Source organism: Papilio xuthus, unplaced genomic scaffold (genome assembly GCF_000836235.2).
Source record: "Papilio xuthus unplaced genomic scaffold, Pxut_1.1 DF824888.1, whole genome shotgun sequence".
Taxonomy (NCBI): Eukaryota; Metazoa; Arthropoda; class Insecta; order Lepidoptera; family Papilionidae; genus Papilio; species Papilio xuthus.
In genome coordinates this window covers 3,567,412-3,584,600 of record NW_013533761.1, presented here as the reverse complement: position 1 = coordinate 3,584,600, position 17,189 = coordinate 3,567,412, and the positions used below count along the sequence as shown (strand labels likewise).

General features: G+C 33.5%; 2 protein-coding genes across 2 annotated transcripts; both read right to left on the bottom strand.

Moving 5' to 3' along the window:
• Positions 1–2,371: 2,371 nt before the first annotated feature.
• LOC106127125 (SH3 domain-binding protein 5 homolog) lies at positions 2,372–16,901 on the bottom strand. Its single transcript, XM_013325127.1, has 6 exons — positions 16,606–16,901; positions 12,052–12,114; positions 6,469–6,646; positions 3,846–3,964; positions 3,603–3,686; positions 2,372–3,501 (listed from the first exon to the last, which is right to left on the bottom strand). The coding sequence occupies exons 1-6, from the start codon at positions 16,672–16,674 to the stop codon at positions 2,584–2,586; spliced, it is 1,431 nt and encodes a 476-aa protein (XP_013180581.1). The 5' UTR covers positions 16,675–16,901; the 3' UTR covers positions 2,372–2,583.
• On the bottom strand, positions 13,556–16,609 carry LOC106127124 (F-BAR domain only protein 2). Its single transcript, XM_013325126.1, has one exon. It carries the CDS (start codon positions 16,548–16,550, stop codon positions 13,869–13,871), a length of 2,682 nt encoding a protein of 893 aa, XP_013180580.1. The 5' UTR covers positions 16,551–16,609; the 3' UTR covers positions 13,556–13,868.
• Positions 16,902–17,189: the final 288 nt, after the last annotated feature.

Here is a 17,189-nt window from a genome sequence, read left to right as displayed (position 1 = left end):
AGCTGCTAAAATATTTGACAAATACTATACTGTAGATTCAAATTATAATATTTATGAGATGTTTGCTAAGAAGCTCCTTACAGTTACTTCTAACATAACTCTTGGGTTTTACTAAGTAGAAAAATATACCCGTTTCCTTTTCTTTTTTTTTTTAGTAAGTATACGAGATTTTTTTTTTTTCGAATTGTTATATTCTATATTTACTATTGATTTTTCCATTTTATTTAATCTGTATTTTTTAAATAACATTCATCAGAACGATGTAACGTTGCATTTTATTTTTGTATTTAATATTTTTTTTTAAACTTATTATTTATGTTGGAATTAATATGATTACAATTTCAATGATTCTTCCATACATGTGATAACTGATGATATAGTGATTTACATATTATAAAGTTTTTTACTTTTAATTACAATATTATCAAAAATTTCCATTATTTTCTTTTTATGATAAATATTATTTTAATGATGATCTATTATATAATTGTGTGTATTATTGTATGAGGTCTTCTATGTATTACATTAGAAAAAAATATAATAAAACTGTTAAATGTATTTATTTAGAGGTTTGGTATTAAAATAAAGAAGAAACCATCAAAAATTGTCCCGATATTTCTTATGAAATTATTTTCTCTATGTTAGATTAGTAGTATGCATTGCATTTAAACATCCTTTAATTATAATTTAGTGCTTGGTTCAAATATTTAAAATTAATTATTTGCCTTTTTAAATATTTGTATTTTTTTTTTAATAAAAATTTGGAATCGTTATTTTTTCTTTATCTATAAATGTAACAAAACTTTGGCTTATTCTATCTTTGTATGATTTTCTACTCGAATGCTTATTAACTGGGACCCATCATGATGCCAAAGTTTAAAGTTTAGTTTTTCACTGTTTTAAAGTTTTTTTTTTTAGTTGTCATAAACATTAGGTAACAAATATATTTGTAGTCAGTAATGTAGGACTCGATGAAGTTCCTTAAACATCACTTAGGATGAAAAGGTATAAACATATAATGTTACGAATATATAACATTTATGATGAAATAAACAAAGTAATTGTGCATATCGCAAATAAAAAAGTGAAAAAAAATCCTGATGGTACTATATAAAATGTGGCATTACAACAAAATCATATTGTTTTTAATTAAAAAAGTATTTTTTTTAATTAAACTGTTATACCGAAAGATCTGCACAGTATGTCATCCCACTTGTTTCCTTCAGCAAAACAGAGGGTGTTTCAGCAGTGGATACTCGTATGAAATAAATGCTTTCCTGAGTTGTAATATCATTTGTACCCATTTTGTTACGAGGTACGTGGTTTTAGTTCAAATTATGAAGTTAATTATAATTTTTTATTTAATTTTTTTTTTTTTTTTAATGTATTTAATGTCACAAATTGTTATATTTTCCATGTTTTTTATTACTTTAGGTAAATAATGGTATTTTGTGTATAAACATATTTTCTATGTAGAAGTGCCTTCTTCTGTGTTGTAGTTAAATATATATGCTGTTTATTGTCGAATATTATTAACAATTTGTGTTCAAATTAATAAAATAATCAAATTTTTATTTATTTTATTTTCAATTATACCTAACTATGAGGTTTCACTGTCAGTCGTCAATTGTAACACGGCTTAATTCAATTGGAAATCAAATTCCTATGTATTTATGGCTAGAAATTAAAAAACAAATTTTTTACACAAAGATTTATTCACTTTAAAATTCACAACAGCTGCAAAGAAATATTATACCTAAGTAAGTAATTAGTGCAAGTGGAGACATTTTATAAATAAATCGTAATAAAAACCTCATACAAATATACTCAAAGTTGTATGTTTTGTGACTGATTTTTTTTTAAAGAAATATTTCCGTATAAATTTTAATTTGGGATATTAATTATTTAATTAATGCTACATATGTTTGTAGACTTATATTTTTGCAAAATAAAATCAGGTATTATTATATTTTTTTAAATTTAATTGGCTATAGCCATATTGATATGATTTCACAGTAAATTTTATATCAGGCAAGTAATTAAAAATATCACAACACTGAATCACTCAAAAACTTTTAGTGCATGTTATGTGCTATTTCTATATAAAACAACACGTATTAAAAACAATATATAATTTCACAATCTCTATGATTTTTAGTAATTTACTTCACACAAGTTGCCAATAGATGGCGCTATCACTAAGGAAATTCGTTTTCGATCACTAAAAGTGCTAATCAGGTCCAACCGCATCCGTTTTCATTTAATTTTTTTTTAAATAATATCAATACAATAAAAATCCATAATAAACAAAGTTTACACTGACAGAAATACTGAAATTAAAATCATTTATTTAAAGAAAATAAAAGTACAATGAAACGTTCCCGAAAAATTATATATACAAAAATGTAACATACCACAGACACCTAATATTAAAATTGACTTACAACACAATAATTCAATCTCACTCATCGTACACTAAAATTATTATTCCAACAAATATAAAAATAAAAACATCGCAATTTTTTTTTTAATTTTCCACATAGATGTCACTAGGACATTGACAGTTGTCATACAGTTGTCAGTTTAGCTGTGATCGCTGTCAGTGATGGTGGAGCTGGTCATCCTGATGACGGGATTCTGCGTCGAGTCACTGGAGTCACATTCCACCATCAGTATATCATCGGGACTTTCGTTCCTGTCAGAATTACTTTCAGTGTAAGTGCCGGTTGGGGATTTGTCCTCTATCACTGCCTTTAAATATGACTCGCGATCCATCATGGTGGCGTCGCGAGCTAACGCTAAGACATCTAGAGACATCATACTTTTGGACTTCTCAGTTTTACTCATCGGAGGATTAACAGTTTCGAAGATGACATCCCGACTGATGGACTTAGTTCTGGTCAAGTTGGAGTCAGTATTCCAGCTGTCGCTGGGCGGCTGTCTGTGCGCTGTGTTGGTGCTGGTCGTCGGCGCGCTCGAGTTGCGCGGAGAGCTCGCCGTGAACTTTGACCTCTTCTGCTGATTGTTCTCCTTCATCATGAGGAGCTGATCCAATTTATTTATAGTCTCGTTCAGTTCCTGAGTCCAGGCCTCATCTGTGTCCACGTCGCTGCGGTCTATCGGCTTGAGGGCGAGTTCTCTCACTCTCTTCCTCAGCTCCTGGAGGCTGGGTTCTTCGTCCTTTTCAAAGTCTCTAGGTTCTAGTTGATTTTCATCGTGTACAGGGTCCCGCTCCGCGCCGACGCCAGGCTCCCTTGGGCCCACAGGTATAGGGTCCTTGCCGGGAGGGTACTCCCCTCTCCGTCTGTGTATCTCCTCGGAGATCTCCTCTAGCGCCTTGAGTGATGTCGCGTACCGGAACTTGGCGTCAGCGATGAGACGCTGCAGTTTCTCTATCTTCTCATTCTGCATCTGCAGCTGTTCATCACAAAGTTTTTTTTCGTCGAAATATAAACGAGATTTGATGATGCTCCGTTTTAAGTTTTCTTCTAGTTGAGTTACCTGTAAGTTTAAATTATTATATCGTAATATCAATGTGTATGAAAAATTGCCGAAAAAAAATAATATTAAAAGGTCATCGTGTCATTTTGAGATGAACTTACGTTTTTTTCAGCGGCGATGTATGCGGCAGCTTTCTTCTGATGTTCACGTCCACTCTCAGTTTTTCTTTTTTCTGCGTCCATAACCTGAAATTAAACATTATATTACATTAAAATAAATAATTCTACAATAATATAAAATTAAATTTATTTCCAAACTTCAACATATAAAAACGGCAATTTACTAGCAATAAAGAACACTTGTATATTTAAGTGATATATAAGAGAGAGTATGGGTTGACTGACCTTGATGATGGCATGGTTGAGGACCTCCTGCCAGTTGCTGTCGAACTGCCACTCATCCTGTTTGCTGACGAAGCGCTGCTCCGCCAAACTCACAGTCTCCTTGGCCGCCGCGTGCAGCTCTACAATGATCCAACGGCGAAATTAAGCAGAGAAAATTCAAATTCAATACGAGGCAGCTATTCTTTAAAGTCAATAAACAGTGTTTAACACGAAATTTTGCGAGAAAGTATTCATAACGTCATCGGCAAAGTTTATATAAGATTTGTCGTTTTACGCCCGATTGAGGGAGTTGTACTAATCCACCCACATTTCGAATATGATTCGGTTCCCAATTTCAACAACTCTATTACTGGAATTTTATCTTTGAAATCTGGTCAGCTGTGATTGCGTAAACCGAAACGTAATTTGGTGCATTAAAGTGACGCATTTCCTTACATCATCTTACTTAAGTCAACAAAACTGCCAACAAAACGTCACATTTTATCGGCAATTCTATTTTTGAATTAAATAGCCTTTTCAAACTAAATTATTCATTTAAAAAAATGTACTAAATTACATTGACTGGACAATACATGCGCAAGTACAATCGCTATCAACTAACAAAACACATAACGATGTGAGCAAGGTCAGATATCGCGCAGAATTTTTATAAACACATAAATTATCAGGCCCTGTGTGTTGTCGAGGCATATACGAACCGAACGGTTATTCAATATATGAATAATTTAAATATAGTATCAATACGGCATACTAGGTGTATCCCGCAACTCCGTCCGTAAAGATAATAAAAAATAATTAGTAGCCTTTATCTTCTAGACTGGGTCCTACATCGATGCTAAATTACAGTGAGAACCATGCAGCTGTTCTGGAGATAACTACAAACATCCATCCATCTAGACATTCGCATTTATAATATTAATAAGAAGTAAGATACAAAATTAGTCTTCAATTTTACGAACAATATTGGTCTAGAGTCATTAAATTATTCAAACTTTCGTGAGACATTATAAAACTAATATATAAACACTGAGCGATGAGCCGCGTCCGCGAAATAATACCAGTAACACTCGTCCTGATGAAGGGCCCCCGATGGGCTCGAAACTAGTCGGTGCCGCCACCGGACGAATATACGTGAGTGTTTAGCCGTGTTTATATAACAGTTTGGTCTCGAGTCAATTTTATATTTTGCTGTTTTACGACGATTATAATTTGCGATAAACTTGATATAATATGAAAATGTGCAAAAAATACGACGTAATTTAGATAGAGTGGCGTGATAACCCACTTCCTGTGGTAGCCAAGCCCTCGTACAAAAGGTTATGACCTTCACCATAATTTATACTATTCAGTAATAAAAATGTTTTATATATTCTTTAATCCATATCCTATCTTATAATCTTTGCATCTGTGATTCAAAGGACATTTTTTAATTTTCTAAGTTGAACATAATTACTTTTTCACATATTAAGTAATAATATTTCGAGCAGGCGACAAACAGTATATATATAAACATTTTTCCACCTGTTGACATGATAACCTCAAATCAAAATGGAAAGTTCACGAACCACGTATATGCATAAATTTCATTGTATTCTGACTACATCGAGTATGTCGCATACATATGCAAATTATTACAAATTGACATTCGTTATATCCCCTTCTATGATCTCACCAATCATGTGACCATAAACAATCCTATGTGTTCACATTGTGGTAGCACTTGTATAAAAACATACTTGTTCTTCACTCCAAAAATAACTAAATACTGGTTGAATTCCTAATCTATTACTGTATACTATCATTAGAAAAATCTAGAAATACTAAAGAATACAATTTCGGAATGCAATTTTACTTTAGACTTGCTGTCGCCCGCGACTCCGTCCGCGCGAAATTAAAAATTAATTGGTAGCCTATGTGTTTTTCCAGAGTATGTTCTATATGTATGCCAAATTTCATCGAGATCCGTTTAGCCTTTCTGGATATACCTTCAAACAAACATCCATCTAAACATTCGTATTTATACTAGTAAGATTATATAAACCATTTTAAGTTGATCTTTCACATCAAGGTCTTGGCTAGCGTGAGTCGGTCAAGTGAAAGTGGTAATCGCACAGGAAATGTATCACTTTGATAAAAGTGGTTTAGCGTTGATATATACATACTAATCAGTTGTGAATCGTTATTTCGATTGCGAAACAATTTATTGACATATGTTATCGATTTTTAACATGATAACATAGTCACTGATTTATTGTTTGTTTTGAATTCGATCAATCCTTTTAAATCATTTAACTTTCCAAATCGATGAGTTGCTGATGTTTCTAGACTTTATATACAAGAGAGAAACTAACAAACTAAACAAATTGGTTCAACATAACGTACTAAAATCTAAAAAAATAAACATTTCTTTGAATACGAAGATTTGCTTGCAGGCGAGGTCGCGGACAAATGCTCAAGCGTGCCCGTGGCCTCGCCATAATGCGTAGGAGTAACAGAGGGGTTTAGTGGGTATGCTTCCCATCCGAAAGAGAATCCCACATAACTACCGCATCCCCCCCCCCTCGGGGAGCGGAGTAGGCATAAAGCACTCCCCTCTGAAAAAAAAAGTAAAAGATTTCCTCACCACTGGCTCGTTGAAACTGGACTGCTGCTCGCTGACAATCGGTCCTAGCTTGGGCGGCGGCTTCAACCGCCTTGTGATAAGGCCGAGATCTGTCTACACAACTACCCAGCCGCTTGCTCAATGTCTGCAGCCGACGCGACGTCTCGTTTAGTAACAGGTGAAATGTTTTCACCGATTCCTGGAAGAATTAATGAATCGTTATTTACTAGAGTGTGGTGTGCAAAGTAAAATGTATGTGGTCTGCCTTAGTTACGACTACTTTTAGAATTTTAGCTTTACCGTCACCCTTAACTTAGGGTAGGCTGCGAGCCCCTTGGTGGGGACGTATAGCTGATGATGATGGTTTGACTTTACCTATTTTAGTAGTTTTGCCACATAATCGGTAATATTAAAAGCATAAGAAAACCCTGTCTTTACTACAGAGAAATTTACAATAACTAACAGTAGTATTATGATACTTCCTTTAGTATTGCAAACTCACTTTACGTAGTACGAGGCGGAACGAACAAACCGATAAACCATTTCCGTTAGCAACTAACCTTACTGACAGATGTTACGATGATTGATTATAGGGGTCGCAGATAGTTTTTTTTATGCATTTAACATAATAGATCAAGGAAACTAAACGCTTTTATAAATTGGATTAATAATAATTAACTTCCGGCCAACAAATTGTATGTAAACGCAAACAATAGTTACAAAACTTGCAATATTTTAGCAAGTTTTTTTTAATCTCATGCACAAGTTGTGAGTTTTATTAACTTTAGTATTTTAATATTAGCCTGCTAACTAAAACAATCATTTATTACAGACTAGCTGTTACCCGTGACTCCGTCTGCGCAGAATTAAAACAAACATAATAAGTAGCCTATATGTTCTTCCTCACTATGTTCTACGTCTATGCCAAATTTTAGCGAGATCCGTACAGCCGTTCTGTAGATACCTTCAAACATACATCCATCCAAACATTCGCAATTATAATTTTAGTAAGAAATAAGATAACGTACACATAACAATAGAAACTTTTAAAAGCAAGGTCTTCCCTTTTTTAGATGTCATAATTTAGTAATTATTCTACCCATATGTTTAAAGTTATAGTTTGCCTCAATCTATTAAAATAACAAGCGTGAGAGAATATTTTACAAAAACGCGTACTTTATGATAATCAATTGATAGTAATAGAATAATGTATGCGAGTTCCCGCATACCTATATTAATAAATTACACATTACATTTCCCTTTATGTGGGGATCATTACAATAAAACTATGCATAATATTCACATGTTGTTTTGCAAACGAATAAAAACTGCTGTAAGTTTTATATATATTAACATTTAAGCAAAAGAATTTCTTTTGAATATTCAATTGTAGAGTCCCCAGCAGAATTAACTGCAGCACGAATGGTTGGTTCGCCCGGTGCAATACCACGACCAAACGTAAGCGTAAGTCTACGTGTCATCTGATGAGTGTAAAAATCAAATTTTAACCCTGTAGATTTATCTAAGATGAAACAGTAATTTGAATTTATTGATCTAGTTACCTGTATACTATAAGTAAACTATTTATTGACCAGGTTTCATATTTTTTAATGTCAAAACAAGACCATAGCAAATATTACTGCATTGTTAGACAGATGGCGTTAGTGTGCAGTGACAGTCAGAAAAAGTTCGTTACGCCCGATGACGCATGTATACGCCCCCCATTCCGTTTAGGTATTTTATAAATATAGTTACTTTTAATGCAATCACAGTTTTGTCATTGTCTTTGTACGTTTATAATTGTAAAAAAAGTCTAGTTACAAAATTATGTGAGTTATACAGACACGTTTCATCATTTAAATAAACCTATTAAATACGTGATAAAGGTTGCCACATCCATATATTGCCGTTAGATTCCTAATAATTAACTTCACAATAGCATAGACAGTAGTAAAGTAATAGCATTGTAATAACCTAGAACTCAGAATATATTTCACGTTGGACGTGATAGACTGAGATGTAACCATCTTGAAAATTTCACGGTACTATACAAGGATTTATTGATTAGTTTCAATTTTTTTAAAAACGTTAGCTTATATTTAGACTGCTAAAGTGGTCCAGAATTCCTGGGGTCCACATAAACCCCGGCGGGGTGTACGATGGCGGTAAGGTCCAAATAGAAGGTCTACAAGTTGACTAGGAAATGTGCGAAATCGAAACCAATGAAACTCTAAAATGGGACTTTGAGAAAACAGTTTGGGAATTCCTGGTAAACTGTAATCACCTTCTGTTAACTTCCGTTCAAGTCCGTCAACTTTCTAAAGTAAAGTCTGTCTATTAGAATAAATTGTACGAGAAAACTAAAGATAACTATAAATATATTTGACCTTGAGATTACAAGTTAAAGAATGGCTTAGTCTAATTTGATACTTAAAAGGAAAGTGTAAGTTGTTTAATATAATATACGAAAGAGTTAAGGCTAATTCCACAAAAGTATTTTCACCTTGTGTTTTATATTATCTTCCTTGTAACACCATAAACGTATACAAATGACTGCGCCTCAGGTACAGTGCGCCGTGAGCCGTTAGCAATTGACCTCGTACGTTGCGAGCCCCCACAACACGCCATGTTAGGTCGCCGCAACGCATGCAAATCGTGACATAACGGTCCCATGAATGAATGAATGTCGTTCTATTTTTAAAATACAACTTTACGGATCGAACATGGCTATCTACCCATTACAGGTGTTCTTGTAGTACCTATTTCCACTTAGCTAACCGTGCGAATCTGTCATTTATATGGAATCTCGTGTTCTATTTTTATAAAAAAAAAATATGGATTCCAATTATTCCATGTTAAGGTACGCTTCCATTATCCCGCGCCGGACGCACCGCACATACGGCCCGCAACTGATTTTAGCTTGCTTTGTATAATTTTACATAGCGCTGTATCCATCATCCGCGCTGCCCGCATCGAATGACAAAGCAAATCTGATTAATCCGTGCGTGCGGTGCGTCCAGCGTGGGCTAATGGACGCGAACCTTAACAATTTGAATGCATAAAATTTGAACTGATATATAAACACGGCTAAACACTCACGTATATTCGTCCGGTGGCGGCACCGAACTCACGAATATACGTGAGTGTTTAGCCGTGTTTATATATTAGTTTACTATAATGTCTCACGAAAATTTGAATAATTTAATTCCATAAAATTTGTTATAAAAATACAACTTTGAGATTCCATACAAATGACAGTCACAAATAGATAGTCGCTAAGTTTGAATAGGTACAAGAACACATAAAAGGTGATGAAATGGGCTTACGTAACCTTATAAAAATCTCTAGGTATAACAAAAGTATACTAATAAATAATAAAACGTATTGGCAGAGAAACTCATCTTTTCGCGTTTCCTCTTCCTACATGATTTATGTTCCAAGAAGTAGTTTAAGACAGATACAAATTGTGTGCAATTCATGAAAAACATTACAGTATAACAAAAGAGAAATGCTTTTCTATTTGGAATGTTACCAAATAAACTTGGCACAATACTAGACATGGTCAAAAGGTAGGCAGGAAATTGTTATTTATTATAGTACATAACAATAAGACAAAACATAAGAAAAGAGAGTTTTAAATTACTTTTCTTCTTCTTGAGGTGCCTCTCCGACTAACGAAGGTTGGCGATCAGTTCTCCATATTTTCCCTTGTCTCTTGCGAGGCGAAATAGTTGGGCGGCACTCGCAATCTCTGTCCACTCTCGGGTGTTCCGCAACGACTTTTAATAAATTAAAAAAAATACTACGAGTACAGGTCTGAGTTTGACTGTGAAGCGAAAAAAACAGTCGAATTGAGTTCATGAAACTAATTATTCATGCTAAATATGTTAGCTAAGATATTGGTTAGATGTTTCTATGTTAATTATGTCTCGTGTTAGTACTAATTAGTCTAACCGCTAGACATAACTTCATTGCGTCAGGCTTAAATAGAAGGTTCACTGTACAAATATTCATCTAGATATGAGAATCATATGATTGAAACAAGCAGATACAAACGCATTTGACGTAAAAAATTCTGCTACGTTATATTTGCAGCTGACTGTACCTATACATAGTATATTCTAAATTATTGTTTTATTAACAACTTTTAATACAAAACATGACGTCCATATTCAGATTTATAACTGATAGAAAAAATCTAAAAATTTAAATTTACTATCAAATTAAGTTTTGTTTTGTATTGAAAGTTGTTTTTAGTTGTGGTAAAGAAAATTACTGATGAAAAAACCTTTAATTATTTCTCGTATAATTGTAAGAAAGTTAATATGGCCGGCATCGAACCGACACTAAACCGGTACCAAACCCTGTCCGGCCATAAGTGGATGAGTTTCTTCTCTGACGCAATACTTGTACAAAGGTAGATCGTCTCCGTAAACATTAAGACTGTGTACACATAAAACTATAAGCGGACTATGAGCGATAAAAACGCAGTTTTTATTTTAACCAACTGATTCAACAGGGTAATGTTTTTATGTTATTAGTGGGTTTGTATTTATCTTAATCCCATTGTTATTAAATAAGTGAATCGATTTCAACGAGTAAGCTGTCTTGAGTGTCAAAGGACTAGTAAGTTGAGATATTTTTAATAACAAATTAGGTCCATACCAAATCGATAATATTTAATTAAGCTAGCATTTCTAACCTAAAATTCACGATAGATACAGCGAGTTTGCACTATCGATGACTGATAATTCATATAGTGTGAACATAGCCTTATATTCGCTGCGTTTGCTCTCAGATTGAGATCAATTCAAGGTCAATATGTATCAATGTACGACATTTCAGATGAATTATGAAAATTATGTTCTAATTTATTTCATAATCGACTTACATATTACTTATTGAACACATAATTTCATTGATTTTATAGCATTTATATTTTTAACTACTGACGTAATGCATTATGTACTTATAGTCACGAGATGACGAGAAAATGTTTAACTTTAAGATATACTAACACCGGTTTTATCAATGAGTTTAATAAATCATGAAAGTAAAGAAAAGCTTACGTTTAGAACAGGCTGATGATGATAATAAAGTATTATTCCCTAAACAATAGGATTTAATTTATATTTGACTTTAACTTATTTATATGCAGAGTTTGTTCTAATTTTATGAAGACCAATGAAATACGGGAAAGAGGTCAATTAGTAATGAAAAGAGGCATTGCCACAGACGTTAATTTTGGATGTTATAGTCAGGTCAAGAGTATAGATTTTGTTATTTATTTGTAGTGATACCAAAACGAACAGAGACATCGCGATCCTTTTTTACCAGGGTCATTTTAATGGTGTTTCACACACACAAGGGTCATAATAATTGAAATAGTTTATGGCCATAATATAGTTAGAGGAAGGACAACAGACAACCTAATACCATACTGTTCTAATCGTTGGTTTATGAGACCAAAATCTCTGTCTAAAACATATCGTCATTATCTTAAAAAAAACAGGGAGAACAATATATTTTAAAGGAAGATTTTGGTCTTGGAAACCCACGGTAAGTAATTAAGATAAAGTACATGATGTAATAAAACCAACTCACGTCTAATTCCAGCTCTAACTTATTGATTTCGTCAGTGGCCGCGTTCAATTTCTCCAGTTCCACCTGAAAGTTGACGAATAGCTTGAGACAGTCACAGGGCACTCGCACTTCGTACTCCCACACATGTGGCAGCAGCAAGCAACACGTAGAGACGGGAAACTCACGAGACATTGCAACTATAATACTTTGTACGCTACAACTCTTATCATGTCAAGATAACTAATCTATCTGTACCTTACGGAGATGTTTCCTGTCCCTACAAGCAAGCTATTACAAAATAAAAATTGGTACTTACTTATTATCTTGACTAGTTTATGTTTCAATGAAAAGAAAATCGCATTAGAAATTCTTAATTACATTTTTATTCCAAATAATCATGATGTTAACATACAATCTAGAATACATGCCATAAATTTTACAATACAAAAATATTTCAATAAACATTTGTTTTTTTTCATCGTCCAATTACAGCGCTGATTACTTTTTTTCAATTTGACAATAGTAACCGTGAGAAACTGCCAATCAGAATTATTTTTATGAATAAGAATAATATAACTTAGTATATAAAAGTTAAATAAAGCAATGGAATGGTTCAGTTGTACTAAAGTAAGTTTAGATTTTGAACACTATCATTTGGTAAAACATTGTGATACTAAGAACGAAATTTCTTTTAACTTCCCCTCTACAAATACATAACAGAAAATAAAAATAAACATAAAAAAATGAGATTACATGCGAGTAAATTATAATAGCTACAAGATTTAGCAAAAAAAAATTAAAATAAATTTCTCCTAACAATTTCAAATAACTAAAACATTCTTTTACGGTGGTTGAAATACATTCTAAATGCTGACTTGTGACGTGGGATTATATAATTTATGACAAAATATACATAAAACTTTCAGAGATTCAATTACAAACAATTTATCTAATTGAACCCAATTTAATTGATAGTGCAAATGGTTACAAATGTAACATTATATGATTGCATCTGGTTGTTCGTAACAGGCATATTCTATTGCATTTTAGGCCTCAGAAAATTTGTAGTAATTCAATAAATTAATTTTAATATTCTTTTATTTCCTTTTAAATATGTAAAAAATGTGCAAAAAAAATCAATGTATATGTGTTGACTTATCTTTAAATGATAATTTATTTCTATAAATTAAATCAATTACAGTTAACTGGCAAACTTATATAGTTGTTTGTTTTTATAAGTTAATTATTAATAATTAATCACTGTTAAAACAATTCCAAACAAATATATTAAGGACAGTATCGTTGACCTCAAGAACTAGATAAATAATATATTCAAGATACAAAATGAATACTAGATATTTAATTTTATATAATTACAAGTTAAAGCTTGCTATTATTGGTATCAGGCTTTAAATTTTTACATATTATTTTATATAGGATAAATTGTTGAATAAACAGTTGGATATTTTTAATAATATCTGTCTCAACAGACACTTGGAATATTGGAAATTTTATTCTATAAAAATTAAATCATCTCAATGGGGATATCTTGTTATATATAACAAATGTTAATCTGTTTAATGGCACATATGTATTTTGAGAAATAAGTTACATACACATAAAGTATACAATAAAATAAATGTTAATTTCTAGTATATAGCTATAACTAAGCATTAAAATGACAATTGACATTTTTATTATAATCCAAGGGTAAATTATAATGGACAGGAAACAATCCTATAAGGTACATACATCCACAACAACTAAAATTGCTTAGCATCGCATATTCGGTACATAGAAAGAAACATTACAATGTAATTCATAAGGAATTGGACCAATCAGTAAAAATCGCTATCACAAATGTATTTGCCAGAGACGAAACGACGTTTCACTAGAGACAGCCGATATCCGCTGCCTACAAGTTCAAACTCTATACCGGATAGAGTAGCCCCTTCACAGTTAAACTGAGCGGATATAGTTCCTTTAGATGATGGACCATTGTTCAGTTCGAATCGAGCCCTTAACGACCCCACCCCTCTATCTTCGGAGTGCTGAGACAGCTCAGTGAATCTCCATAATGCCTGACCATTTTCTCCATTCCATATACTCTTGGGCATCGCTATAACATTCTTAACACCAACGTTAATGGGTACACAAACTGATACATTGAGAAGAGGAGATGGAGGACTCATCGCGTGAAGATTATATTTATAATCAACTTTCAGATCTGTATGATCTTGTTCACATTTCCAATAAGAAACTAATTGAAACGGACATGATGCTGCTCCAGTTTTGGGCCGTATTTGATACTTCAATATGTCTACATTGAAATATTGAGCAGTCGGATTCTTTTCAGATTGTCTTTTCAACAATGATGTTAATGCAGGCATGTTGAAATCTACAACAGTAGTATCTCTTGTTGACATCATTGTGTTGATACTAATCAGCTGCTTGTTAGGTAAGACATTGTCTAGTCTATGTATATTTTTCAGTCTGAAACATAACTTTGCTGGATTGGGGTTGTTAGCTAAAACACCCACTATGCCAGTTGGGAATGATAACATCATATCTCCTGACATTTTTACTTGGCATTTACTCTCTTCTGTTCCTCTAAAATAGGAATGAATAATTTCATGGAAAGCTACAGCAAGGGGTATAGTATCTGCCATACCTATTGTGAGAGGAGAGGGCCCTCTAGAACCTGAGGACCCTGCTGCTCGAAAGTCTCCTTCAGATCGCCGCGAAGGTGGTCTTGGGAGAGAAATAGTTGTTATTGTTGGAGTTGATGTTCTGAAGTTAGATTGCGCCAGATCCCCAACTTCAGAGAACAGATCCCCAACATCAGCAGTTGAAACTGGAGTAGGGCTTTCCAATAAATGTGGTTGGTTTGGTTGCAATGGGGCATATGGATTTGAGACATTGCCATGTGGTGAGGCTGGATTGCTTATATTGGGACTTTGAAAGAAATTGATATCCAGAAGGTCACTACTGGCTTTACTTGTGTTTGCATTGGAGCCTCTGCGATTTGTACCAATTTTGTACAAAGATATGTTTTCAACTGTGGCTCTCAGCTCATCTACACTAGCTGACATGGGGGCACTACCATTACTAATGGGTTTAATTTCAACATGAATCTTCTGTTCTCTTTCTTCCTCAGAATCTGAGTCAGAAGAAGAGTACACACTACCTTTTTCATCTTTAGGCCTTATACAGAATCCTTCCTCATCAACCTCAGGGGAATTCATTATATCATCTTTTGTAGGCACTTCTTCCTCTTTCTCTTCCAAATCAGACCTATCGCCTGCATTTGAATTTTCTGAAATTTCATCCTTTTTCTTTTTCAATTTCTTATTTTTAGTTTTTGTACGTCTACTACGAAACCATTTAGATTCCCGGAATGTTGACCGACCCATATTATCATCTTTATCCTGAGCAGCTGGTGTGGCAGAAGTGCCACTGGGGCTGGATGGGGCTGAGCATGGCGCTGCCCCCTCCGCACTAACACTAGGCTCATCTTTACTTTGAAAATTTGGTGTGAACAAATTAAGAAGAGAGGTAGTCCTTCTAGATGTTTTTGTAACAAATGACTGTTGATCTTTTTTAGCTACGGTTTTGGGAGCTGATTGTGGCTTATGTGACCCATTGGAAATGGTTGATATTTGGTCTGCTTCGGAAATAGAATTATTAGCAGAACCAGGTTTAGGTAGTGAAGGTGGCAGTTCAACAAGATTGGCTTTATCTATTGCATTATACTTTTCCACAAGAAACTGTTCTAATAACTTTTCAACAGTCAACTCTAGGCATTGGTGCTTAAAGTCCCTATGAACTTGTCCCATCATATCATGATTGTTCTGGATGATGTCTGCATAAACATTTACAAACTGTTTCATTTGTTTTAAATGAGCTTCTTCAACATCCTGGAAATGTTTACAAGTTTGTGTCATTTTCTTTTCAAAATCTTGTTTCACAAGATTATACTTCTCAGCAAGTTGTCTATAGTCCTCGTGAAGTTTTTTCAGTTTCACTTCAGATTTTTCAATATCTTTAGCAGATGCATTATCTTTACGTAGTTTCTCTAGCTCAGTTGACTTTGTTGTGTACACATCTTTAGCTTTCTGCAAGGCTTGCTTTGTGCTTTGTATTAGTAAAACGACTTCTAATGTACTCGATTCTGAGTCCTTAACAGCCTTATGCTTTTTGTGTAACTCTTCAGCATAACGAGCAACATCTTTGACAAGTTCACCGACTTTTTGGAACATATGCTGATGTAAATTCGACAATTTTTCCGCTGAACATTTCAGAACGGTCCAAAACGGTGCAAATGTACCCTGTGCGCAATTGCTATTAGCTTGTTTAGCTAGTTTGGCTAATAACTTAGAATTCGTCTCTTCAATATTTGACCGCTCCCTAAGATACTCCGAGAGTTCTTTGCTGGCTATAAATCCGAATTTCATGTTTTGATATAAAATATCATATCCATAATGCTCGTTGGCGAAATAATCTACGAAGTTGACACTCATCTTTGCAGTTACAAAGGTGAACAATTAATTATTCAATATATTGTCACTCACTGACCTGTATTCTAGGATCAAGCTCAGAATCACCATTGTCATCAGCTGGAATAGTAAATGAAGATTCCTCCATTGTGGCACTTAGGAGAGGAAGCCACCCAATCACCTAAATTACATCACTGACACAATAGCGTATGGCGTCACTTAATATACACTGGCTTTTATTTCATTACATATACATCACTATTCTATTTTTTAATTTATAAAATTAAATATCAGGCACGCAGTATGCAGGTTAAAAAAATCTTGAATTTAATTTAATAAAGAAATTTAGAAATTTTCATTCAAGATGACGTCCACTCTCATGACGTCAAATCATAATAATAGACAATTTTTTATTTCAGTGCTTTCATACAGATTATATTTTCATAACAATTGATATACGCAAAAATTCGATTCGTGAAATCGTTAGATTAGAGATGGTTTAAAACAAAAATGTCACTTACTTCTGATACCGTAACAATAAATCGAATTAAAAATACGGGGCAAATTACTTGGCAATAGCAATATTTTATATACTCTTTGGCAATAGTTGGATGATCATTTTTAAATAAAACTGATTTTAATGTAATCAGTTTTATTTTTATG

Excerpts from the sequence above, each read along its gene's own strand:
- LOC106127125 (XM_013325127.1), bottom strand. The coding sequence starts at position 16,674 with ATGGAGGAATCTTCATTTACTATTCCAGCTGATGACAATGGTGATTCT. Across the intron at positions 12,115-16,605 it reads AGCTTGATCCTAGAATACAG|GTGGAACTGGAGAAATTGAA; the intron begins GTCAGTGAGTGA and ends GTCAACTTTCAG. Across the intron at positions 3,965-6,468 it reads CCAGTTTCAACGAGCCAGTG|AGCTGCACGCGGCGGCCAAG; the intron begins GTGAGGAAATCT and ends GGATCATTGTAG.
- LOC106127124 (XM_013325126.1), bottom strand. The coding sequence starts at position 16,550 with ATGAGTGTCAACTTCGTAGATTATTTCGCCAACGAGCATTATGGATAT.